The 27,163-nt window shown below is 45.8% G+C and overlaps 1 protein-coding gene across 1 annotated transcript in view; it reads left to right on the top strand.

Moving 5' to 3' along the window:
• The window catches only part of LOC134359741 (prostaglandin G/H synthase 1-like), a 120,446-nt gene that overhangs the window by 74,767 nt on the left and 18,516 nt on the right, over positions 1–27,163 (top strand). The window contains exon 5 of the mRNA XM_063073315.1: positions 20,235–20,378. Within this exon, the coding sequence (XP_062929385.1) occupies positions 20,235–20,378 (144 nt within the window). The remainder of the gene's footprint in view (positions 1–20,234; positions 20,379–27,163) is intronic.

The following is a 27,163-nucleotide window of genomic DNA, read 5'->3' as shown; positions in this document are numbered from 1 at the left end:
GTCCAATGGGCCTGTTTCTGTGCTGTAGAGCTCTGTGACAGGGTGGCACAGTAGCGCATGGTTAGCGTAATGCTATCACGGCGCTACTGGCTCGTGTTCAATTCCCACCTCAGTCTGGAAGGAGGTTGTACATTCTCCCTGTCACTACGTGGGTTTCCTCCGGGTGCTCCAGTTCTCACCCCACCCCCAGTCCAAAGATGTACCGGGTTAATTGGCCACGTGGACGTAATTAGGCAGTGTGGGCTCGTTGGGCTGCAAAGCCCATTACCATGCTGCGTCTCAAAATAGCTAAGGCTCTAGTGTAGCTGAACAAGAGGATTGGCAGAGATGCGACAAGCCAAAGTGCCTAGTTCTACACTATGCCATTCCACAGCTCTAAAATCTCTTTTTTGATTAGTCTAGCAGAATTTTGTAGGTTTAGTTTGTTGTTTAAGCTAGTCAGTGTTGATCAAATGGCATTGATGATAAGATTGGTGTGTTGATAATGAAGAAGATAGTCATATGTTCGAGACTGATACTGATCTGCTGATACGGGAATGAGCAATAATTGGACCCTCAGAATCAGCTTTGTTATCACTCTCTCATACAATGTGAAATTTGCTGTTCAGTGTGGCAGCAGTGTAGTCCCAAGATGTACAGTGACTGTAAATTACAAAATAGTGCAAGAAAGGAATAACAAAGTAGTGTATAGGAACTTTTCAGAAACCTGCTGGCAGAGGGGAAGAAGTTGTTCCCGAGTCATTGAGTCTGGGTGTTGTACCTCCTCCCTGAAGGTAGTAACGAGAAGAGGGCATGTCCTGGGTGGTGAGGGTCCTCTGAAGCTGCACCCCTTGAAGTTCTCCTTGATGGTGGGTACAGTTGGCTCCACGGTGGACGTACTCCGCACGCACTGTCTGGCTTCTGTTTCACTGTCGCTGAGCCAGTCCAGGCATCGACTTGGGGGGGTCAATGGCTGAGAACTGGAAATGAGATGGCGGAAAACGGAGTGACCTAAATTTAATCGGCCAATCCCCATCACTCATCGCTATTTATCCTGCTTAGCAAATTCTCATCAAGTAGCTCTGGTGGAAAATTACTGAACTGATATTTACTGTGTTAAGCTATCTTATGTATTTATATTTATTTGTGTATCAGTTTTATTGTTAATGTGCTCATCACCTAATTGCGTGTGATTTTTTTTGTGCTGTATCAGATCCAGAGTAACAATTATTTCATTCTCTTTGCCACTTGTATACCGGAACTGACATTTAACAATCTTGGAGTCAATTGTCAAGAAGTACACTGGTTCTTACTTGGAAAAGTAAGGGTTAAGTTATGTTTGTTAGAACATAGAACATAGAATAGTACAGCACAGTACAGGCCCTTCGGCCCACAATGTTGTGCCGACCCTCAAACCCCGCCTCCTATATAAGCCCCACCTTAGATTCCTCCATATACCTGTCTAGTAGTCTCTTAAACTTCACTAGTGTATCTGCCTCCACCACTGACTCAGGCAGTGCATTCCACGCACCAACCTCTCTCTGAGTAAAAAACCTTCCTCTAATATCCCCCTTGAACTTCCCACCCCTTACCTTAAAGCCATGTCCTCTTGTATTGAGCAGTGGTGCCCTGGGGAAGAGGCGCTGGCTATCCACTCTATCTATTCCTCTTATTATCTTGTATACCTCTATCATGTCTCCTCTCATCCTCCTCTCCAAAGAGTAAAGCCCTAGCTCCCTTAATCTCTGATCATAATGCATACTTTCTAAACCAGGCAGCATCCTGGTAAATCTCCTCTGTACCCTTTCCAATGCTTCCACATCCTTCCTATAGTGAGGTGACCAGAACTGGACACAATACTTCAAGTGTGGCCTAACCAGAGTTTTATAGAGCTGCATCATTACATCGCGACTCTTAAACTCTATCCCTCAACTTATGAAAGCTAACACCCCATAAGCTTTCTTAACTACCCTATCCACCTGTGAGGCAACTTTCAGGGATCTGTGGACATGTACCCCCCAGATCCCTCTGCTCCTCCACACTACCAAGTATCCTGCCACTTACTTTGTACTCTGCCTTGGAGTTTGTCCTTCCAAAGTGTACCACCTCACACTTCTCCGGGTTGAAGTCCATCTGCCACTTCTCAGCCCACTCCTGCATCCTATCAATGTCTCTCTGCAATCTTTGACAATCCTCTACACTATCTACAACACCACCAACCTTTGTATCGTCTGCAAACTTGCCAACCCACCCTTCTACCCCCACATCCAGATTAAAGCTCGCAGTTAGTTTTTACAATGTCCTCTGAGACGGTGATGTGCCTCTCACGTGAGATGTGGCAGTCTTGGGGGAACGCCCCTCTCCTGCAGAGTCACGTCTACCAGAAGTGCATACGGCTGGGCGATCTGGAAGACCGTGTAAGGAATCTGGAGCAGCAGCTGGATGACCTTCGACTCACAAGGGAGAATGAGGCAGTCATAGATGAGAGCTACAGGGAGGTAGTCACACCTAGGCTGTCGGAAGCAGGTCATTGGGTGACAGTCAGAGGGGGGAAAGCGAAGGTGAGCAGACAGGTAGTGCAGAGCACCCCTGTAGCCATTCCCCTGAATAATAAGTTTACCGTCCTGGATACTGTTGGCGGGGACGACCGACCAGGTGTGAGCCACGGTGGCAGGGCTTCCGGAACTGAGTCTGACCCTGTGGTGCAGAAGGGTGGGACAGAGAAGAGCAGAGCTGTCGTCATTGGAGACTCTATAGTCAGGGGAGCAGACAGCAGATTTTGTGGATGTGAGAAGGACACCCGCATGGTTTGTTGCCTCCCGGGTGCCAGGGTCCGGGATGTCTCTGACCGGGTGCGCGACATCCTGGTACCAGAGGGAAAGCAACCAGAAGTCGTGATACATGTTGGGACCAACGACATAGGCAGGAAGAGGGATGAGGTCCTGAAGTGTCAGTTTCGGGAATTAGGCAGAAGGCTGAAGAACAGGACCTCAAGAGTGACGTTCTCAGGATTGCTGCCAGTGCTACGTGACAGTGATGGTAAGAATTGGAGGAGATGGCAGTTGAATGCGTGGCTGAGGAGTTGGTGCAGGGAGCAGGGTTTTAGATTTTTAGATCATTGGGATCTCTTCTGGGGAAGGTGGGACCTGTACAGATTGGATGGGTTCCACCTGAACTCGAGGGGGAGCAATATCCTTGCAGGTAGGTTTGCTAGCATGGTTCGGGAGGGTTTAAACTAATTTGCGAGGAGGATGGGACCCAGAGCGATAGAGCAGTGAAAGAAGTGCATGGAGTAAAGCCAGATCTAACATACAGAGAGGCTTTGAGGAAAAAGAAGCAGAATAAATGGTGTAAAGACAGTAAGGTAGAAGGGCTGAAATGTGTGTACCTCAATGCAAGAAGCATCAGGAACAAAGGTGATGAACTGAGAGCTTGGATACATACATGGAATTATGATGTAGTGGCCATTACAGAGACTTGGCTGGCACCAGGGCAGGAATGGATTCTCAATATTCCTGGATTTCATTGCTTTAAAAGGGATAGAGAGGGTGGAAAAAGGGGAGGAGGGGTGGCATTACTGGTCAGGGATACTATTACAGCTACAGAAAGGGTGGGTAATGTAGCAGGATCCTCTTTTGAGTCAATATGGGTGGAAGTCAGGAACAGGAAGGGAGCAGTTACTCTACTGGGGGTATTCTATAGGCCCCCTGGTAGCAGCAGAGATACAGAGGAGCAGATTGGGAGGCAGATTTTGGAAAGGTGCAAAAATAACAGGGTTGTTAACTTCCCTAATATTGATTGGCACCTGATTAGTTCCAAGGGTTTAGATGGGGCAGAATTCGTTAAGTGTGTCCAGGATGGATTCCTGTCACAGTATGTGGACAGGCCGACCGGGAGAATGCCATACTAGATCTAGTATTAGGTAATGAACCGGGTCAGGTCACAGATCTCTCAGTGGGTGAGCATCTGGGGACAGTGACCACCGTTCGCTGGCCTTTATAATTATCATGGAAAAGAATAGAATCAAAGAGGACAGGAAAATTTTTAACTGGGGAAAGGCAAATTATGAGGCTATAAGGCTAGAACTTGCAGTTGTGAATTGGGATGATGTTTTTGCAGGGAAATGTACTATGGACACGTGGTCGATGTTTAGAGATCTCTTGCGGGATGTAAGGGATAAATTTGTCCCGGTGAGGAAGATAAAGAATGGTAGGGTGAAGGAACCATGGATGACTAGTGAGGTGGAAAATCTAGTCAGGAGGAAGAAGGCAACATACATGAGGTTTAGGAAGCAAGGATCAGCTGGGTCCCTTGAGGAATATAGGGAAGCAAGAAAGGAGCTTAAGAAGGGGCTGAGGAGAGCAAGAAGGGGGCATGAGAAGGCCTTGGCGAGTAGGGTAAGGGAAAACCCCAAGGCATTCTTCAATTATGTGAAGAAAAAAAGGATGACAGGAGTGAAGGTAGGACCGATTAGAGATAAAGGTGGGAAGATGTGCCTGGAGGCTGTGGAAGTGAGTGAGGTCCTCAATGAATACTTCTCTTCGGTATTCACCAATGAGAGGGAACTTGATGATGGTGAGGACAATATGAGTGAGGTTGATGTTTTGGAGCATGCTGATATTAAGGGAGAGGAGGTGTTGGAGTTGTTAAAATACATTAGGACAGATAAGTCCCCGGGGCCTGACGGAATATTCCCCAGGCTGCTCCACGAGGCGAGAGAAGAGATTGCTGAGCCTCTGGCTAGGATCGTTATGTCCTCGTTGTCCACGGGAATGGTACTGGAGGATTGGAGGGAGGCGAATGTTGTTCCCTTGTTCAAAAAAGGTAGTAGGGATAGTGCGGGTAATTATAGACCAGTGAGCCTTACGTCTGTGGTGGGAAAGCTGTTGGAAAAGATTCTTAGAGATAGGATCTATAGGCATTTAGAGAATCATGGTCTGATCAGGGACAGTCAGCATGGCTTTGTGAAGGGCAGATCGTGTCTAACAAGCCTGAGAGAGTTCTTTGAGGAGGTGACCAGGCATATAGTGCAGTGGATGTGATCTATATGGATTTTAGTAAGACATTTGACAAGGTTCCACACGGTAGGCTTACTCAGAAAGTTAGAAGGCATGGGATCCAGGAAAGTTTGGCCAGGTGGATTCAGAATTGGCTTGCCTGCAGAAGGCAGAGGGTGGTGGTGGAGGGAGTACATTCAGATTGGAGGATTGTGACTAGTGGTGTCCCACAAGGATCTGTTCTGGGACCTCTACTTTTCATGATTTTTATTAATGACCTGGATGTTAAAGGCAGGTTGTACCCAATAAACTTCTGGATAAAGTGAGTAAAAGTGTCCATGATGTTAGATATTCCTGTGGCCCCATTAGAAGTAAATGTATTTGTTTATTTAGAGATACCGCGTGGAGCAGGCTCGTCTGGCCCACCAAGCCACACCATGCAGTAACCCCCGATTAATCACAGGACAGTTTACAATGACCAATCAACCTACCAACTGGTAGGTCTTTGGATGTGGGAGGAAACCAGGGCACCCGGAGGAAACCCACACGGTCACCGGGAGTATGTACAAACTCCTTACAGGCAACAGTGAGGATTGAACCCGGGACTGTACACTACTGTGAAGTGGTATGCTAACCACTGTGCTATCATGCTACCCGGAGTAAAAGTCAAGATTCAAGATCACGTAATGATATTTCCTGTACACAAGTGTAAAAAGAAACAAGATAATTGTTAATCTGGTTCTGATGCAGCACAAAATAACACAATAACATAAAGAACACAGTAATAATAAAAAACACAATAAATATAAACACATAAGATAGATCATACATGGATTGACTAAATATCCATAAATTGACACTAGGCACAGGAGTGTCTGTACGTTAGGTGACTGACAGGAAGTGGCGACTGGGGGTGTGTTGAGGTGAGTTATCAGCCTTAACTCAACACCTCCAGCATTACTGCCTGGGGAATGTAACTGTTTCGGAGTCGGGTGGTCCCGGTGTGGACGCTGCTTCACCTCCTCCCGATGCCAAGGTCGAGTTATTCTCAAATACACGTGTGCACGGGTGCAATAAAAAAACTTGCAGCAGCATTCACAAGAGAAATGTAAATTATACGCGATCTACACGAGAAAGGAAAACTGGCCGCTTTGGTACAAAGAAAAGATACTTAACAGAGCAACAGAAAATAATTACTCATAAAACAGAAACTCAAAGGAGTTAACAGCTCATAAGAGACAGAGAGATGACGAACATCTTTTTCAAACTGAGCACCAGGTGTTACCCGGGAGATGTAAATTAAGACAAGTGTGTCAAGTTTAGACCTTAAGACCGTAAGATAGGCCATTTAGGCCATTTGACCTATTAAGCCTGCTCTGCCATTGGCTGATTCAATTTCCCGCTCGGACCCAATCTCCTGCTTTCTCTCTGTATCCCAGCATACCCTAACCAATCAAGAATCTGTCAACTTCTGCTTTAAATATAGGTAAAGACTTGGCCTCCACAGCTGTCTGTGCCAAAGAATTGCACAGTTTCGTCACTCTGGCTAAAGAAATCCCTCTTCAACTCTATTCTGAGGCTGTCCTCTAGTCTTAGACTCTCCCACCATAGGAAACCTCCTCTCCACATTCACTCCATCAAGGCCTTTCACCATTTGATAGGTTTCATTGAGGTCACCCCTCATTCTCCTGAATTCTAGTGAATACAGGCCCAGAGCCATCAAACACTTTTCATATGAGAAGTCATTCAATCCTGGAATCATTTTCATGAACCTCCTTTGAACCCTCTCCAGTTTCAGCACATCCTTTCTAAGGTAAGGGGCCCAAACCTGCTCACAATACTCCAAGTGAGGCCTCACCAGTGCTTTATAAAGTCTCAACTTTACATCCTTGCTTTCATATTCTAGTCCTCTTGAAATGAATGCTAACATTGCATTTGCCTTCCTCACTACAGACTCAAACTGTAAATTAACCTTTAGGAAATCCTGTACAAGGACTCCTAAGTCCCTTTGCAACTCATATTTTAGTAATTTCTTTCCATTTAGAAAATAACCAGCCCTTTCATTTCTTCTACCAAAGTGTATGACCATGCACTACCCGACTCAATATTCCATCTGCCACTTCTTTGCCCATTCTCCTAATCTGTCATTCCCTCTGTAGCCTCTCTACTTCCTCAACACTACCTGCCCCTTCATCTATCTTCATATCATCTGCAAATTTTGCAACAAAGCCATCAATTCCATTATCCAAATCATTGACTTATAAAGTTGTGTCAAAGAATACAATTGCTTCTTTGGGATACAGATACCCTGTATCTTCCAAAATGCTTTCTGAAATTTCTACCATTGTTGCTCTGCCATCATCCCTGCCAGTGTTCTTTTCCAATAATTTCTGGACAACTCCTCTCTCATGCCTTTGTAATTCCCTTTACTGCATTATAATACTGATACATCTGACTTTCGCTTCTCCTTCTCAAATGTTAGGGTGAATTCGATCATATTATGATTACTTGCCCTAAGCTCTCAAATCAATTCTAGTTCATTGCACAACACCCAATCCAGAATAGCTGATGCCCTAGTGGGCTCAACCATGAGCTGCTCTAAAAAGCCATCTTGTAGGCAATCTAGAAATTCCCCCTCTTGGAATCCAGCACCAATCTGATTTTCCCAGTCTACCGGTATATTGAAATCCTTCATGACTATTGTAACATTGCACATTTGGCATGCGTTTTCCAGCTCCTGTTGTAATTTGTAGACCACATCCTTACTACTGTTTGGGGTCAGTATATAATTCCAATCAGGCTTTTTTTACCCTTGCAGTTCCTTGGCTCTATCCACAATGATTCAACACCTTCTGACTCTATGTCACTTCTTTCTAATGACTTAATTTCATTTTTTACCAACAGAACAACGCAGCCCCTCTTCCTTCTTGCCTGTCCTTCCAAAACAATGTGTATCCTTGGACATTAAGCTCCCAGTTAAATCTTCTTTCAGCCATGATTCATTTGTGCCCACAACCTCATTCAAGCCAATCTGCAACTATGCTACAGGTTTATCTACCTTATTTCATAAACTGCATGCATTCAAATATAACACCTTCAGTCTTGTATTTGCCCATTTCGATTTTGTCTGCCTTTTACATTGCAACTCATCCTGTTGACTGCAATTTTGCCCTGTCAGCAGCTTCTCCTCACTGCACATTGCCTCTGTTTCTAAATGCTACCTCATCTTCAGCACTATGATCTGTCTTTCCTACGATACTCCTTGCATTGAAATATACACAGCTCAGGACACTAGTCGTACCATGCTCAACCTTTTGATTCCTAACTTCGAGGTCTTACGAACATCTGCCTCCCTTGGCACTCTGGCTCTCAACCCCCTGCAACTCTAGTTTAAACCCCACCATGCAGCATTAACAAACCATCCAGCTAGGGTATGACCCCCTTCACTTCAGGTGCAAACTGTCCCTCTGTACAGGTCCCACTTTCCCTGGAAGAGAACCCAATGATCCAAAAATCCTATGCCCTCCCTCCTACACCAATTCCTTAGCCACATATTAAACTGTATAATCCTCCTAGTTCAGGCCTCACTAGTACGTGGCACAGGTCGCAACCCTGAGATCACAACCCTGGAGGTCCTGTCCTTAAACATAGCACCCAACTCCCTGAACTCCCAATGCAGACCCTCGTCCCTCGCCCTACCTACGTGGACCATGACTTCTGGCTGTTCACCCTCCAACTTAAGAAAGCTGAGGACTCACAATCCAGGAAGTCCCATGCCCTTGTATCCGGAAGGCAACATACCATCCGGGAATTTTATTCTCCCACCACCGACCCCCCGGTCGGTTCCCTAACTAATAAATCCCCTTTCACCCCAGTGCACAGCTTCTCCTCCCTCCTGTTCTGAATTACAGAGCCAGAATCAGTGCCAGAGACCCAGCCGCTGTGACCTTCCTCTGTTAGGTCAACCACCCAAACAACATCCTCTGTTAGGTCAACCACCCAAACAACATCCAAAGTTTTGGTGAGGGGGATGACCACAGGGGAACCCTTTTTCCTTTCCTGACTGCCACCCAGTTTCCTGTGTCCTGCACCTTGGGTGTAACTACCTCTCCATATGTCCTAGGTTTGTAAAGAGATTCAGTACATGCGGACAATTCCACTCTTTAGGCCAGGGGATGTTCCACATTGGTGCAGCGAGCTGTGACATCCGCAACGACCACAAGGCTGTAGGTTGAGTATTGAAGTTTTCCTTGTCCTAGACTGACTGCCTGGCAAGGATAACGAGTCCCATCTACCCAGGTTTGGAACGGGAGTTGTCCTTCTCCTGCATTGGCTGCCAGACAAGGCTGATGAGCCCGGCCTGCCTGCTCAGTTATACAGCTGGACACTCGGTCGTGCCATGACATAGCAAACTGAGTAAGAGTAAGGATGCTACGTGAAGGCATTACTATGGGCACAGTAGTGTAGGAGAGGTCATATCTGAGTGACCTCCTGCATGGCAAGCCAAACCGTGGTCCTGCAGCCATCACTACACCCGGAAAGGAGAGGCTATAGAAGACGCTTCACCTTCCTTAAGTGAGAAGAACATCCAGCCCAGACTCACATCCCCATTTTTTCACACATAGCCCATAACTAATTATTTAAATGAACAAGAACGTAATCAAACTAGTTTTAAGGTGCTTGGAAGCTGGGTAAGAGGAGATATCTGGGGCAAGTCTTTTTTTACGCAGGGAGTGATGAGTGCGTGGAATGTGCTGCTGGCGATGGTGGTGGAGGCAGATACGATGGGGTCTTTTAAGAGACTCTTGGACAGGTACATGGAGCTTAGAAAAATAGAGGGCTGTGAGTAACCCTAGGTGATTTCTAAAGTAAGGACATGTTCGGCATGACATCATGGGCTGAAGGGCCTATATATATAATATTTACTCAAATATTATTGAAATATTAAATACACAACACATACCACCAGGTTCAGGAATGGTTATTTCCCCTCAGTCATCAGGCTCCTGAACACTATTCCCTCTAAGATGTGCAGGTGCGTGGCCGCACAGTAACTGAAATGCTCCCACGCACATAGCCTTTATTGCCGCTCAGCTGGAATTCTCTTAATGTTCACACATTCAAAGTGCTGCTCAGTTTTCAGACCATGTTAAAAATTTCCTGCTCAGAACTGTGGTTGGCCTGCGCAGCTGTGAAGGAAAATGGAGGCAACGACCTTCGGAACCAGCGTGCATAACTACACTCACCTCCATGCTGAACTGACTCCACAGCCCTTGGGCTGCCTTTCAAGGACTCTACAACTCACATTCTCAGTACTTCTTATTTACGCAGTTATTATTATTATAATTATTTGTATTTTTCTATTTGCCCAGTTTGTCTTTTGCACCTTGGTTGTTTGTCAGTCTTTGTGTGTAATTGTTCAATTCTATTGTATTTCTTGTTCTACAGTGAATGCCTGCAAGAAAATGAATCTCAGGTGACATATATGTACTTGATAATGAATTTACTCTGAACTTTTAAACTTTGAAAATACAGTGAAATGCATCAGTTGCATCTACAACCAGCACAGTCTGGGGATGTTCTAGTGGTAGCCCACAAGTGTCGCTAACGTAACATGCTCACTAATTACTAACCCTAACCAGTACATCTTTGGACCCATCCTCGACCCCGAGGGATAGCCACGATGATGACTCCTTTGGAGCGCAGTGACGGAGAGAACGTAAGAACTCCTTTCATACAGGAGCAAGGATTGAGCCCAGATCGCTGGCACTATAAAGTGTGGTACTAACCACTCTGCTACCACGCTGCTAACTAGTAACAGAGGTTGGTAGTAGAGGTTGATGTTTGTGGATAGCATGAATCTTTGAAGAGTTTCAGGAGGTTTGGTATGTTGCCAAAAACACTCGCAAATTTCTACAGAGCATTCCAGCTGTGTGCTTCACCGTCTGGTATGGAGGGGCCACTGCACAGGTTCGCAAAAAGCCGAGAACTCTGTCAGCTCCACCTTGAGCTCTAGCCTCCCCACCATCGAGAACACCTTCAAAAACGATGCCACAAAACCTGCAGCATCCATCACTAAGGACCCCCACCACCCAGAGCATGCCCTCTTTCCATTGCTACCACCAGGGAGGAGGTAGAGGAGCCTGAAGACACAGACTCAACATTTCAAAAACAGCTTCTTCCCCTCTGCCATCAGTATTCTGAATGGACAATGAACCCGTGTACACTACCTCATTCCACCGAGATGCAACACAGAGCGTCATAGGAAGTCATTCCTGCCTGTGGCTATCAAACTTTACAACTCCTCCCTTCAAGGGTCAGACACCCTGAGCCAATAGGCTGGTCCTGGACTTATTTCCATCTGGCATAATTTACAGATTATTATTTAATTATTTATGGTTTTATATTGCTATATTTATACTCTATTCTTGGTTGGTGCAACTGTAATGAAACCCAGTTTCCCTCGGGATCAATAAAGTATGTCTGTCTGTCTGTCTCACTATTTTTTTTCTCTTTTTGCACTAATTCATGTGCGCGAGTGTCTGTGTGTGTGCGTGTGTGTGTATGTATGTGTGTGAGTGTGTGTGTGTGTATGAGTGTGAGTGTGTGTGTATGTGTGCGCGTGTGTGTGTGTATGTGTGTGAGTGTGTACGCGTGTGTGTGTGTATGTGTGTGAGTGTGTGTATGTGCGTGTGAGTGTGTGTGTGTGTGTGAATTTACTGTGATTTCCAGTTTTTATTAGATATTGCAATGTACTGCTGCCTCAAAACAACAGATTTTACAACATGCGCCGGTGATGGTGAACATGATTGTGATTCCAAGCTGCATAAACAGAAGGACGGGGGACTGGTGAGATAGGCAGAGACGACAGGATCCGCTTAGAGTGTAAACGTGAAGTGGAGGACTTAGGAGGAAGAGCAAAAGGAGGCAAGGGTTTTACACTCAGTGACCACTTTGTGAATGTCCTGTACCTGATAAGTGTGTGTCCATGGTCTTCTGCTGGAGCCCATCCACTTCAAAGTTCAACGTGTTATGCATTCAGAGATGCTCTTCTCCACACCACTGTTGTGGCGTGTAGTTATTTGAATTACTGTCACCTTCCTGTCGGCTTAAACCAGTCTGGCCACTTTCCTCTGACCTCTCTCATTTTCAGCGCATTTTCACCCACAGAATTAGATAGATAGATATACTTTATTGATCCCGAGGGAAATTGGGTTTCGTTACAGCTTCACCAACCAAGAATAGAGCGTAAATACAGCAATACAAAACCCACAAACAATCAAACAACAATATGCAAACTATGCCAGATGGAAATAAGTCCAGGACCAGCCTATTGGCTCAGGGTGTCTGACCCTCCACGGGAGGAGTTGCAAAGTTCGATGGCCACAGGCAGAAACAACCTCCCATGACACCCAGTGTTGTATCTTGGTGGAATATGGCTGGAATCCAACAGCAAAAAGTTCAATATCCGGTCTACAAACACGTTCCTCGATCACTGGATTTTTTTTTTTGTTTCTCACACCATTCCCTGTAAACTGGAGACTGTAGTGTATGAAAATCCCAGGAGATCAACAGTTTCTGAGATACTCAAACCACCCCATCTGGCACCAACAATCATTCCACAGTCAAAATCACTTAGATCACATTTCTTAACCATTCAGATATTTGGTCTGAACAACAACTGAACTTCTTGAAGTGTGTATGGAACCGGAGGTGATAGCAGAGGTACTTAATGAATACTTTGCTTCAGTATTCACTACGGAAAAGGATCCTGGTGATTGTAGGGATGACTTGCAGTGGACTTAAAAGCTTGAGCATGTAGATATTAAGGAATAGGATGTGCTGGAGCTTTTGGAAAGCATCAAGTTGGATAAGTCACCGGGACTGGACAGGATGTACCCCAGGGGGAAGCGAGGGAAGAGATTCCTGAGCCTCTGGCGATGATCTTTGCATCCTCAATAAGGACGGGAGCGGTTCCGGAGGATTGGAGGGTTGCGGATGTTGTTCCCTTATTCAAGAAAGGGAGTAGGGATAGTCCAGGAAATTATAGACCAGTGAGTCTTACTTCAGTGGTTGGTAAGTTGGTGGAGAAGACCCTGAGAGGCAGGATTTATGAACATTTGGAAAGGCATAATATGATTAGGAATAGTCAGCATGGCTTTGTGAAAGGCAGATCATGCCTTACGAGCCTGATTGAACTTTTTGAGGATGTGACTAAACACATTGCTGAAGGTAGAGCTGTAGATGTAGCATATATGGATTTTAGCAAGGCATTTGATAAGGTACCCCATGCAATGCTTATTGAGAAAGTATGGAGACATGGGATCCAGGGGAACATTGCTTTGTAGATCCAGAACTGGCTTGCCCACAAAAGGCAAAGAGTGGTTGTAGACAGGTCATATCCTGCATGGAGGTCGGTGACCAGTGGTGGCATCAGGGGTCTGTTCTGAGACCCCTACTCTTCGTGACTTTTATAAATGGCCTGGATGAGGAAGTGAAGGGATGAGTTACTAAATTTGCTGATGACACAAAGGTTGGGGGTGTTGTGGATTGTGTTGAAGGCTGTCAGAGGTTAGAGTGGAACATTGATAGGATGCAAAACTGGGCTGAGAAGTGGCAGATGGAGTTCAACCCAGATAAGTGTGAGGTGGTTCATTTTGGTAGGTCAAATATGATGGCAGAATATAGTATTAATGGTAAGACTCTTGGCAGTGTGGAGGATCAGAGGGATCTGGGGGTCCGAGTCCATAGGACACTCAAAGCTGCTGCGCAGGTTGACTCTGTGGTTAAGAAGGCATATGGTGCATTTTCCTTCACCAATTGTGGGATTGAGTTTAAAAGCCAAGTGGTAATGTTGCAGCTATATAGGACCCTGGTCAGACCCCACTTGGAGTACTGTGCTCAGTTCTGGTCGCCTCACTACAGAAAGGATGTGGAAACCATAGAAAGGGTGCAGAGGAGATTTACGAGGATGTTGCCTGGATTGGGGAGCATGCCTTATGAGAATAGGTTGAGTGAACTCGGCCTTTTCTCCTTGGAGCGATGGAGGATGAGAGGTGACCTGATAGAGGTATATAAGATAATGAGAGGCACTGATCGTGTGGATAGTCAGAGGCTTTTTCCCAGGGCTGAAATGGCTAGCATGAGAGGGCATAGTTTTAGGGTGCTTGGAAGTAGGTACAGAGGAGATGTCGGGGTAAGTTTTTTACGCAGAGAGTGGTGAGTGTGTGGAATGGGCTGCCAGCGACGGTGGTAGAGGCAGAAACAACAGGGTCTTTTAAGAGACTCCTGGATTGGTACATGGAGATTAGAAAAATAGAGGGCTATGAGTAACCCTAGGTAGTTCTAAGGTAAGGACATGTTCGGCACAGGTTTGTGGGCTGAAGGGCCTGTATTGTGCTGTAGGATTTCTATGTTTCTATGTTTTTATGATAGAATGGCAGGGAAGCCTCAATGGGCCGAATGGTCTAATTCTTCTCCTATGTCTTATGGTGCCCTGGATGGCTTTGGGACCTCTAAGCACCAGGTTAGCACAGCAACCTTCCTTTGCTAAAGGACATTTGTGAATGGGGCAGGTTTTAACCACAGCCCAGCTACTAAGACTTCATTGCAGATTTATCTGAAAGATTTAAGTTGCCCAGCTGCTGATGTGGGTTTGAACTCTCACATCCACACAATCAGACTGGCCGTGGGATTACTCAGTTACAGAACAACTGAGCTGACAAACCCAGGGGCTGGTCAACAGGTCACCACTATCCGGAGCCTCACTTGTTTCCCTGTTACACCCACTGTGCCTGCACAGAGCTCTTGCCCAGCACTGGATTGTAATCCCTCATACCATGTCCCCTCTGGCTGCCTCCCAGACTGTTCCCACAGCAACACAGGCACGAATGTTTGATTAATAACAGAGAACTTTTCATTCAGAATCAGGTTTGATATCTCTGGCATATGCTGTGAGATTTGTTGTTACATGAATTATAAAGAATAGATGTGTAAAAATTAAATAAGTATTACAAAAAGAGGCAAAAATACTGAGGTAGAGTTCATGGGTTCACTGTCTGTTCAGAAATCTGATGGTGGAGGGGAAGAAGCTGTTCCTGAATCATTGAGTGTGTGTCTTCAGCTTCCTGTACCTCCCCCTTGACGGTAGCAATGAGAAGACAGCATGTGCTGAGTGCTTCGGGGTACTTAACGATAGATGCCGCCTTTTTGAGGCATCGCTCCTTAAAAGGTGTCCTGGAGGCTGTGGAGGCCAGTGCCCATGATGGAGCTGGCTGAGTTTACAACTTCCTGCAGCTTTCTCCGATCCTGTGCGGTGGCCCCTCCATACCAGACGGTGATGCAGCCAGTCAGAATGCTCTCCGCCGTACACCTGTCGAAATTTGCTATTGAAGTTTAGAAACCAGCTCAGCCACTTTGGAGCAACATACATTAAAGTTGCTGGTGAACGCAGCAGGCCAAGCAGCATATATAGGAAGAGGTGCAGTCGACGTTTCAGGCCGAGACCCTTCGTCAGTTGGTCTCGGCCTGAAACGTCGACCTCGCCTCTTCCTATAGATGCTGCTTGGCCTGCTGCGTTCACCAGCAACTTTGATGTATGTTGCTTGAATTTCCAGCATCTGCAGAATTCCTGTTGTCAGCCACTTTGGAAGCAGTTTCAGCATTTGTTTAGGAAACAGGAAGTCGTTATGAAGGCTTTGGGGGAATTTATTTTGTGATAATTCCAATGATATCAGTAAGACAGATCATTCTCTGACATCTGACCCATTTCAATAACTTATATTCCCAGATCCTCTCTCAATCACTTCCAAAAACAATAGCACATCACAGGAATAAGCCCGCCATGACTGTGCCAAACACCATGCCAAACCAGAGTAAACACAAGAATTCTACAGATGCAGGAAATCCAGAATGCTAGAGAAACTCAGCAGGTCAGGCAGCATCAATGGAGAGGAATAAACAGCCTACATTATGGGCCGACCCTTCATCGGCCTCCTTTAAACTTCCCCCATCTCTCCTCAAAGCTGTGGCCAAACTATTAGACATTTCTAGACCTTGCTGGGAGGGTGGGGGGAAGATACATCCCTACCAAAGGAAGTGTAAGGCTAACAAGACAATCAAACATCCAATGAGTGAAAAAGAAAGAACAAATCGTGTGAACAATAAAAAAACAAACAATCCACAGTACATGAAGCGTAGGGTCTCTGAAAGTAAGACTGCAGCCATGGAAACAGGTTCAGTGCCTGACGACTGTACATCACAGCTATGGGCTGGTTCGGTGCCTGACGACTGTACATCACAGCTATGATTATGATTATGATTATGAGGACACGCAGTCCCCTTTTATTGTCATTTAGTAATGCATGCATTAAGAAATGATAAAAGTGTTTTTCCAGAATGATATCACGAAAACACATGACAAACCGACTTAAAAACTAACAAAACCACATAATTATAACATATAGTTACAACAGTGCAAGGCAATATCGTTATTTGATAAGAACAGACCATGGCACAGTAAAAGTCTCAGAGTCTCTCGAAAGTCCCATCATCTCACGCAGACGGTGAACCTCCAGTGCCGCCAACTTGCCGATGCAGCATCCCGGAAGCATCCGACCACAGTCCAACTCCGAGTCCGTCCGAAAACTCTGAGCCTCCGACCACCTATTCGACACTGAGCACCATCTCTGCTGAGCGCTTCGACTCTGGCCCCGGCAGCAAGCAATAGGCAAAGCTGAGGATTTGGGGCCTTCATCTCCGGAGATTCTCGATCGCACAGTAGCAGCGGCAGCGAAGCAGGCATTTCAGAAGTTACTCCAGACGTTCCTCTGTGCCTCTCACGGCTGTCTCCATCAAATCCCGATTGTGCACGGCCCCTAGTTACACATACAATATCATTTGGAACGCCTGCGTGCACTGCGTCACGCCGCCATCTTCTCCTCCCTCCTCCTCCAGCTATAGAGCTGATTCAGTGCCTGATGACTGTACATTACAGCTATAGGGCCGGTTCAGTGCCTGACGACTGTACATTACAGCTATAGGGCCGGTTCAGTGCCTGACGACTGTACATTACAGCTATAGGGCCGGTTCAGTGCCTGACGACTGTACATTACAGCTATAGGGCCGGTTCAGTGCCTGACGACTGTACATTACAGCTATAGGGCCGGTTCAGTGCCTGACGACTGTACATTACAGCTATAGGGCCGGTTCAGTGCCTGACGACTGTACATTACAGCTATAGGGCCGGTTCAGTGCCTGGTGACTGTACACCACCATTACGGAGCTGTTTCAGTGCTGAGGCAAGTGAAACCACTCGGAGTAGCCAGTTGAACACCAGTACATCCTTCACACTTGGCCTCAACACCGTAACCTTTTTAATCTGCTGATTTAACTAATTCTTTCTATCTGCACATTCATGTGCCTATCCAAAAGCATTTGAAATGCCTCTTATTGTGTCTGCCTCCATCACCATCCTTGGCAATCCAGATCCAAGCACCTGATTAAAATAGACCATGCACACATTTCCTCTCAACAGAACTATTCAATATCACATTTCTGAATGAACAATGAACACACTATATTTCATTCTGCTCTCTTCTCACACTACTTAATGAATTACATTTTATTTATACTTAGTGTCATTTATAGGTATCTTTATCATTTTGCATTACAATGTACTACTGCCACAGAACAGCAAATTTCACAACATATGCCGTTGATACTAAACGTGTCTCTGATTCCTGGCCGGTGGTGCCGGAGAGAAGATGCTGTGGCCCAGGTGGTGAGGATGATTGATGACAAAGGTTGCCCACTTGAGGTAACGCCTCCTGTGGATACTGTTCCTCCGACGGTGGGGAGGGATGTGGCTGCGCTCCATTACTCTCCGCAGCTTCTGGCATTCCTGTGCATTTGAATTGCCATAACAGGCTGTGATGCAGCCAGTATAGATACCTGCATCAGTACACCTGTAGAAGTGTATTCGATGTCAGACTGAACCTCCTCGACCTGCTTAGAACTATAGTCATACTTCATTGACCCCGGGGGAAATTGGTTAATCCAGCGCTTAAAAAAACACATAAAACTCTCTCCACCAGCATGTTAGAGAGGGTGCAGCTTCAACGTGTTACCATGAGAAAAAAATACAACAAATAACTAAGTTAAAAAGTTTAAAAGTAAGAAACTACGGAGCAACTGTAACAGGCTGCATGCACGAGCAGCGTATGCACACAAGAAAGTAAAAACACAAGTCTTTGATCAAGTTTATTGTCGTCTGACTGTACATATATACAACCACCTTCTCCACCGATTCACAATGTAGATCAGCGCACGTTCACCCTCTTTTCCCTTTCCTGATGTCAATTGTCAGTTCTTTCACAGTCAGCAGGAGGTTGAGTAAGAGGACACACTTGTGTCCTGTAGGGTTAGATGTGGCTGTCCGTAAGAGGCAGTCAGAACAGGGAATGCTGCCAGGTATTCCGCACATCCGAACTTTCAACGAAAGACCATGAGACATTGTAGCAGATTCAGGCCATTCAGTCCACTGGGTCTGCTGACCCATTCCATCATGGTTGGTTTATTAACCCTCTAAACCCCATTCTCCTGCCTTCTCCACGTAACCTTTGACACCCTGACCAATAGAGAAACTATCAACTCCCGCTTTAAATATACTCAATGACTTGTCCTCCACAACCGTCTGTGGCAATGAAATTACAGATTCATCACTCTCTGGCTGAAGAAATTCCTCCTCATCTCCGTTCTAAATGAATGTCCCTCTATTCTGAGGCTGTGCCCTCTGGTCCTAGACTCCCCCACTACAGGACACATCTCAATATCCACTCCATCTAGGCCTTTCAATATTTGATAGGTTTCAGTGAGATCTCCGCTCATTCTTTTAAACTCCGGCGAGTACAGGCCCTGAGCTATCAAACACGCCTTATACATTAACCCTTTCATTCCCAGAATCATTCTTGTGAACCTCCTCTGGACCTTCTCCAATGCCCACACATCCATTCTGAAATAAGGGGCCAATGTTCCAGGTCAATCACAAACAAGAGAAAATCTGCAGATGCTGGAAATCTGGGCAACACACACAAAATGCTTGAGGAGCTCAGCAGACCAGGCAGCATCTATGGAAAAGAGTACAGTTGAAGTTTCGAGCCAGTCTTGTCCAAAACATCGACTGTACTTTTTTCCGTAGCTGCTCCTGGCCTGCTGAGTTCCTCCAGCATTTTGATTCCAGGTCAATGATTCTTGGTCAGAACTGAGAAAGGTTTGGGTTGAAGCAACTGTTACAATGTACAGGAGCATGAAGGGAGGGGTTGGGGATGACAACAGAAAGGGATGTGTATGATATTCAGGGGGAGTGCATGATGAAAGAGCTGGTAATGTACTTGTAGGAAGGGCAATAACAAACAATAAGCCTGTTGGAAGTATGAATGACAACCACAGAATTGTTATCTGAAAGTAAAAGCAATTCGCAATGCAAAGGTTACTTTCAATTCCTGCCAGAAATGCCTTAGCAACAAGGAGGAAAAGGCTTGGATCCCCTACTCGAACTAAATACATATAAGCAGCTTGTCAGCCCCTGATGATAGAAACAACGGTCAAGAAATCCTCCTCTTCCTCCCAATGGCCCAATGTATGGATGCAATTGCAAAGAAGGACACGACAGCGGCTATATTTTATTAGAAGCTTGAGGAGACTTGGTATGTCTCCAGAGACTCACAGATTTCTACAGATAGATGTGCCATGGAGAGCATGCTAACTGGTCGTCTCATCGTCTGGTATGGAGGGGCCACCGCAGAGGATCGGAAAAAGCTGCAGGAAGTTGTAAACTCAGCCAACTCCATCACGGGCACTGTCCTCCCCAGCATCATGGACACCTTCAAAAGGCGATGGCTCAAAAAGACAACGTTCATCATTAAGGGCCCCCATCACCCAAGACATGCCCTCTTCTCATTACTACCATCGAGGAGGAGGGATAGGAACCTGAAGACAAACTCAACGATTCAAGAACAGCTTCTTCCCCTCTGCCTTCAGATTTCGGAATGGACACTGAACCTATGAACACTACTTCACTCCTTTCTGTTCTCTTTTTTTATTTAATATTTATATATCCTGTTATTGTAATTTTTAGGTTTTTATATTATTATGATGCATTGCAATGTACTGCTGCCACAAAGCCACAAATTTCACAACTAATGCCACTGATATTACACCCGATCCTGAATCTGAAATGGGATGTTTCTTCTCTCACAGTGCGGTCGAACCTGATTCCCAGCCCTCCAACATACAACTCGGACTACAGCTACCTCACTTGGGAAGGCTACTCTAACGTGAGTTACTTCACCCGCTTGCTTCCCCCCGTGCCAAAGGACTGTCCAACCCCAGCCGGAACTAAAGGTAAGGACACTGTTCAATGGTTCCCTCCTGGAGACGGATTAACCAAATAACGTTATTTTCTGCTGTTCACAAGGGGTGTCCCAACAGTTTCTCAGAAAGGATTGAAACCAAATAGGGTTGGTCTCCCTGAGCCTACCTCAGCCACACACACAAAGTGCTGGAGAAACTCAGCAAGTTAGCCAGCATCTATGGAGAGGAATAAACAGTTAACATTTCAGGCCAATACCTTTCATCAGGGCTGGAAAGAAAGCGGGGGGGGAGGGGGTCGGTCTGAAACCGGAATAGGAAGTTAGGGGGAGAAGTACAAGCTGGCAGGTGATCAGGTGAGGGGAAGGTGAGCTGGTAGGAAGGGGATGAAGTAAGAAGCTGGGAGATGATAGGTGGAAAAGGTAAAGGGATGAAGAAGGAGGAATCTGATTGGAGAGGAGAGTGACTATGGGAGAGGGGGAAGGAGGAGGGGAACTATAGGGAGATGATGGACAGGTTAGACAAAGAGGTGTCAGAGGAGAACCAGAATGGGGAATGGAAAAGAGAGAAGGAAGAGGGGAAATTACTGGAAGTTAGAGAAATTTCCAAACCTTTATCTCTTCCACTTATCACCTCCCAGCTTCTTACTGCATCCCTCTTCCTTCTGCCTCATCTATTCCTCTCTTTGTTGTCAGGGCCTTGTACAGAATCGAGCAAAGGGAAAGATTGTAAGCTGAAACATCAAATTCAAGTGTATTGTCACCTGACTGTATGTACAGTTGAAGTCAGAAGTTTACATACACTTCGGTTGAAGTCATTAAAACTCACTGTTTAACCACTCCACAGATTTCATATTAGCAAACTATAGTTTTGACAAGACGTTGAGGACATCTACTTTGTGCATGACACGAGTAATTTTTCCAACGATTGTTTACAGACAGATTATTTCACTTTTAATTGACTATACCACAATTCCAGTGGGTCAGAAGTTTACAAACAAAATCAAAAGAAATCAGCCAAGACCTCAGAAAAAAAAATTGTGGACTTCCACAAGTCTGGTTCATCCTTGGGAGCAATTTCCAAACCCCTGAAGGTACCACATTCATCTGTACAAACAATAGTACACAAGTATAAACACCATGGGACCACGCAGCCGTCATACTGCTCAGGAAGGAGACGCATTCTATCTCCTAGAGATGAATGTACTTTGGCGCGAAAAGTGCAAATCAATCCCAGAACAACAGCAAAGGACCTCGTGAAGATGCTGGAGGAAACAGGTAGACAAGTATCTATATCCCCAGTAAAACGAGTCCTATATCAACATAACCTGAAAGGCTGCTCAGCAAGGAGGAAGCCACTGCTCCAAAACTGCCATAAAAAGCCAGACTACAGTTTGCAAGTGCACATGGGGACAAATATCTTACTTTTTGGAGAAATGTCCTCTGGTCTGATGAAACAAAAATTGAACTGTTTGGCCATAATGACCATTGTTATGTTTGGAGGAAAAAGGGTGAGGCTTGCAAGCCGCAGAACACCATCCCAACCGTGAAGCATGGGGGTGGCAGCATCATGTTGTGGGGGGGGGGTGCTTTGCTGCAGGAGGGACTGGTGCACTTCACTAAATAGATGGCATCATGAGGAAGGAAAATTATGTGGATATATTGAAGTAACATCTCAAGACATCAGCCAGGAAGTTAAAGCTCAGTCACAAATGGGTCTTCCAAATGGACAATGACCCCAAGCATACCTCCAAAGTTGTAGCAAAATTGTTTAAGGACAACAAAGTCAAGGTATTGGAGTGGCCATCGCAAAGCCCTGACCTCAATCCGACAGAAAATTTGTGGGCAGAACTGAAAAAGCGTGTGCGAGCAAGGAGGCCTACAAACCTGACTCAGTTACACCAGTTCTGTCTGGAGGAATGGAACAAAATTCCAGCAACTTATTGTGAGAAGTTTCTAGAAGGCTGCCCAAAAAGTTTGATCCAAGTTAAAGCATTTAAAGGCAATGCTACCAAATACTAACAAAGTGTATGCAAACTTCTGACCCACTGGGAATGTGATGAAATAAATAAAAGCTGAAATAAATTATTCTCTCTACTATTATTCTGACATTTCACATTCTTAAAATAAAGTTGTGACCCTAACTGACCTAAGACAGGGAATGTTTTCTGGGATTAAATGTCCTGATGCTCCTGTACCTCCTTCCTGAGGGTAGCGGGTCAAAGAGTTTGTGGGAGGGGTGGTTCAGATACTCAACAATGCTTCAGGCCCTTTTTATGCAACGCTGCTGGATTTGGTTTGGTTTGAGCCGTTAGCTCCCAAATGGAGCACAGGGCTTTGATGACCTCCCATCTCCATTATCCTCTGAAATTGACGGTGTGGTTGGAGTTCATCGGTGTTTCTGTGATCCATTCTATCCACCGTACGGGGGGTTGGCCTGTACAGCTTCACCAGAATCCTGTTATCCGGCCTCCCCTGTTTCCACCTCTCATGACGGGTTGGATTTTCAGAGGAAATGCTCCCAGTTAATGTCACAAACATTGGGACAGGTGGTCCCAGTGATCCTCTTGGCAGTTTTTACTCTCCCCTGTAGGGTCTTGCAGCTTCCAAACTGCACAATGATGCAGTCAGCTAGGACATTCTCGATGGTGCTCCTGTAGAAAGTTGTTGGAATGGAGACAGGGAGCCTTGCATGCCTCAGTCTCCTCAGGAAGCGTAGACAGTGCCGTGCCTTCTTGACTAATGAGGTGTTGTGGGTCCAGGTTAGATCGTCCATTATGTCCATCCAGCAGGATTAAAAGTTAAATCGCAGGGACTGCAGAAAGAAGAGGGACCTACAATTGGAAAAGTCTTTGGCTCCTGCTGGGATTATGGAACAGGATGATGGCACTAAACAGTGTGTAATGTGTCCTCCGTCCAGTTCCGTCCTCTTACTCACCAGGTATTGCCTTTGACCACAAAAAACCCTGCGATTTCAAACAAAGCATGGTGAATAAACTTTACAGGTGCCACAGTAACACTGCAGTAAGCTCAATGCTACACATCTTGGAGCATGGAAGTTCGGTGCTGTCTACAAGGATTTTACGTTTCTTCCCATGAAGCATGTGGGTTTCCTCCCGACATTCTGGTTTCCTTGCACATTCGAAAGATGTACCAGTTAGTAGGTTAATTGGTCATTGTAAGTTGTCCTCTCTTTAGGCCAGGGTTCAATCAGGGATTGGTGGGCAGTGGTATTCCACCTGGACCTCAAATTTACCTGGTCCATTTCTGACACCTCCCTCCCCTTTCTTGATCTATCTGTCTCTATCTCTTATCCACTGATGCCTATTACAAACCCACAGAGTCTCACAGTTACCTGGACTATGTCCCTTCCCACCCTGTTACTTGTAAAAATGCCATCCCCTTTTCTCAATTCCTCCATCTCTGCCCACATCTGCTCTCAGGATGAGGCTATTCATTCTAGAACAAAGGAAATGTCCTCCTTTTTCAAAGAAAGGGGCTTCCTTTCCTCTACCATCAACGCTCCCTTCAACCGCATCTTTTCCATTTCACGCACATCTGCTCTCACCCCATCCTCCTGCCACCCTACCAGGGATAGGGTTCCTCTTGTCCTCACCTACCACCCCATCAGCCTCTGCATTCAGCACATGATTCTCCGTAACTTCTGCCATCTCCAACTGGATCCCACCACCAAACACATCTTTCCTTCTCCCCACTTTCTGCTTTCTGCTGGGATTGCTCCCTATGCAAATCCCTTGTCCATTCGTTCCTCCCCACTGATCTCCCTCCTGGCACTTATCCTTGCAGGTGGAACAAGTGCTACACCTACCCGTACACCTCCTCCCTCACTACCATCCAGCGCCCTAAACGGTCCTTCCAGGTGAGGCAACACTTCACCTGTGAGCCTGTTGGGGTCCTATACTGTGTTCAGTGTCCCCGGTGTGGCCTCTTGTATATCAGTGAGACCTGACGTAGATTGGGAGATTGCTTTGACGAGCACCTACACTCCGTCCGCCAGAAGAAGTGGGATCTCCCAGTGGCCACCCATTTTAATTCCACTTCCCATTCATATTCCAGCATGTCCATCCATGGCCTCCTCTGCTGTCGCAAAGAGGCCACACTCAGGTTGGAGGAGTAACACTTTGAGTTCCATCTGGATAGCCTCCAACCTGATGGCACGAGCATTAATTTCTCAGACTTCCAGTAATCGCCCTCCCTTCTCTATTCTGCATCTCTGTTTCCCTCTCTCACCTTATCTCCTTGCCCGCCCATCACATTTCTCTGGTGCTGCTCCACCAGCCTTTTCTTTCTTCCATGGCCTCCTGTCCTCTCCTATTAGATTCCCCCTTCTCTAGCCCTCTATCTATTTCACCAATCAATTTCCCACCCTTCCCCCCCTCCCAGTTTCACCTACCACCTTGTGTCTCTTCCTCCCCTCCCCTGCACCTTCTAACTCTGACTCCTCAGCGTTTTTCTCCAGTCCTGATGAAGGGTCTCAGCCCGAAACGTCGACTGTGCTTTTTCTCATAGATGCTGCCTGGCCTGCTGAGTTCCTTCAGCAGTGTGCGTGTGTTGCTTTTTTGCCGGAAGGCTCTATTCTCCACAGCCCAGACACGAGTCGGATGAACTTGAACACAGAGATATTGTTCAGCAACAGTCCATATTCTCAGCTTTAGTAGCCAAGTATGTGGATTGGCACAAATAATTATTCCCCTTAGATTCTTATGGGAATGACAATGACTGAAGAACAGGAAATATAATACCTTGCAGCAGGAAAAGCTGCTATAATATGTGCTGTTCACACTGGGGAGGCTCTGCACAGAACTCGTGCCGGAGGAACAATACCTCATACTGTAGAAGGAATAAAGAAATGGCCAATACACAGGATCGGGAAGACCTGCAGAGGGTTGTAATCTCAGACAGCTCCATCATGGGCACGCGTCTCCTCAAGCATCGAGGACATCTTCAAAAGGCGATGCCTCAAAAAGGCAGCATCCATCATTAGGGACCCCCATCACCCAGGACAGGCCCCCTTCTCATTGCTACCATCAAGGAGGAGGTACAGGAGGTGAAGACACACACCCAACGTTTCACGAACAGCTTCTTCCCCTCCGCCATCAGATTTCTGTATGGTCCATGAGCACATGAACACTACCTCACTATCTTTTTCCTTTTTTTTTGCTCTCTTTTTGCACTACATATTTAATTTTTTATATATTTCTTATCATCATTTATAGTTTTTTATTATTATTAATGTTTTGCTGCTGCAAAACAGCAAATTTCACAACATTTGCCAGTAATATTAAACCTGATTCTCTTTCTCCTTCTGACTGCTTTGCAAATGGTGAGAACATTCAGAAATCAGAGTTGCAAATGGACTTGGGACTGTCGTGCAAGATTCCCTACAGGCTGAGTCAGTGATGAGGAAGGCAAAGGCAAAGGAGGGCAGTGAACCTGTGGAATTAATTACCACAGATGGCTGTGGAGCCCAAGTCATTGAGTATATTTAAGTCAGAGGCTGATATGTTCTTGATTAGTCAGGGCACCAAGGCTTATGGTGAGAAGGCAGGAGAATAGGGTTGAGAGGGAAAATAAATCAGCCATGAGGGAATGGCGGGGAAGACTCAATGAGCCAAATGAATTAATTATGCTCCTACATCTTATGGGCTTATTGTTCTTATATTTGTCTGGGTAGCCTACAACCTGACATAGTGAAAATTGATTTCTCTAACTTCCGGTAATTTCTCCCTGCTCTCTTCTTCTCTATGTTTCCATACCCATTATAAGTCCCTTCTTACCCCTTCTCTTCACCTGTCTATCACCTACTTTCGTCCATAGTCCATTCTCCTGTCCTATCAGATTCCTCCTTCTTCAGCCCTTTATCCCTTCCACCTATCAGCTCCCAGCTTCTTACCACCCCCTCTCCCCCACACACCTACCTTCCCCGTCGCCTGGTCTCATTGTCACCTGTCAACTTGTACTCCTGCCCCTCCTCCCGCCGCCTTGTTCTGGCTTCTGCCCCCTTCCTTTCCAATTCGCGATGAAGGGTCCTGGCCGAAAGGGTCGACTGTTTATTCATTTCTGTAGATGCTGCCTGGCCTGCTGAGTTCCTTCAGCACTTTGTGTGTGCTGCTTGGATTCCCAGCATCTGCAGAATCTCGTGTTTATGACCTGCAGTGAGTTTTGTGTGTTCCTGTGGCGTTAATGTCCAGCTATATTCCATTCAGTGAACAGGTAATGACTTTGACATCAGGATGCAGAGAGCTCCATGGACGTACAGGTAGGGTGAGTGAGTTCTGAACATGTAATGTTGGCGCCAGAAGTGTGACATCACCTGCAGGCTGCCCCCAGCACACCTCAGACTGTGTTGGTTATTGTCACTAATGATGCATTTCACTCTACGTTCAAAGTATATTTATTATCAAATACATCTATGTTGCCAAATACTACCGTGAGATTCATTTTCTTGCAGACATCTACAGGAAAATAAAGAAATACAATAGAATTTATGAAAAATTATACATTAACAAAGACTGACAGATAACCAATGTGCAAAAGAAGACAAACACGACAAAATCGGTGGGGGGGGGGTACCATAAATCCAAAGCATCACACACAACACGCTGGAGGAACTCAGCAGGCCAGGCAGCATCTAGGGAAAAGACAACACTTCGGGCCAAGACCCTTCATTGGGCCTGGCTCGCTGAGTTCCTCCAGCGTTTTGCGTGTGTTGCAAAAGAAGGCAAATCGGGCATGAGTGGGCAGATAGATCATAGTGAGATGAGCTGCAGAGGCCTTGAAATTGAGTCTGTAGGTTGT

Source organism: Mobula hypostoma, chromosome 21, assembly GCF_963921235.1.
Source record: "Mobula hypostoma chromosome 21, sMobHyp1.1, whole genome shotgun sequence".
Lineage (NCBI taxonomy): Eukaryota > Metazoa > Chordata > Chondrichthyes > Myliobatiformes > Myliobatidae > Mobula > Mobula hypostoma.
Note: the sequence above shows the minus strand (reverse complement) of the source record. Positions and strands in the feature narration are given on the sequence as shown.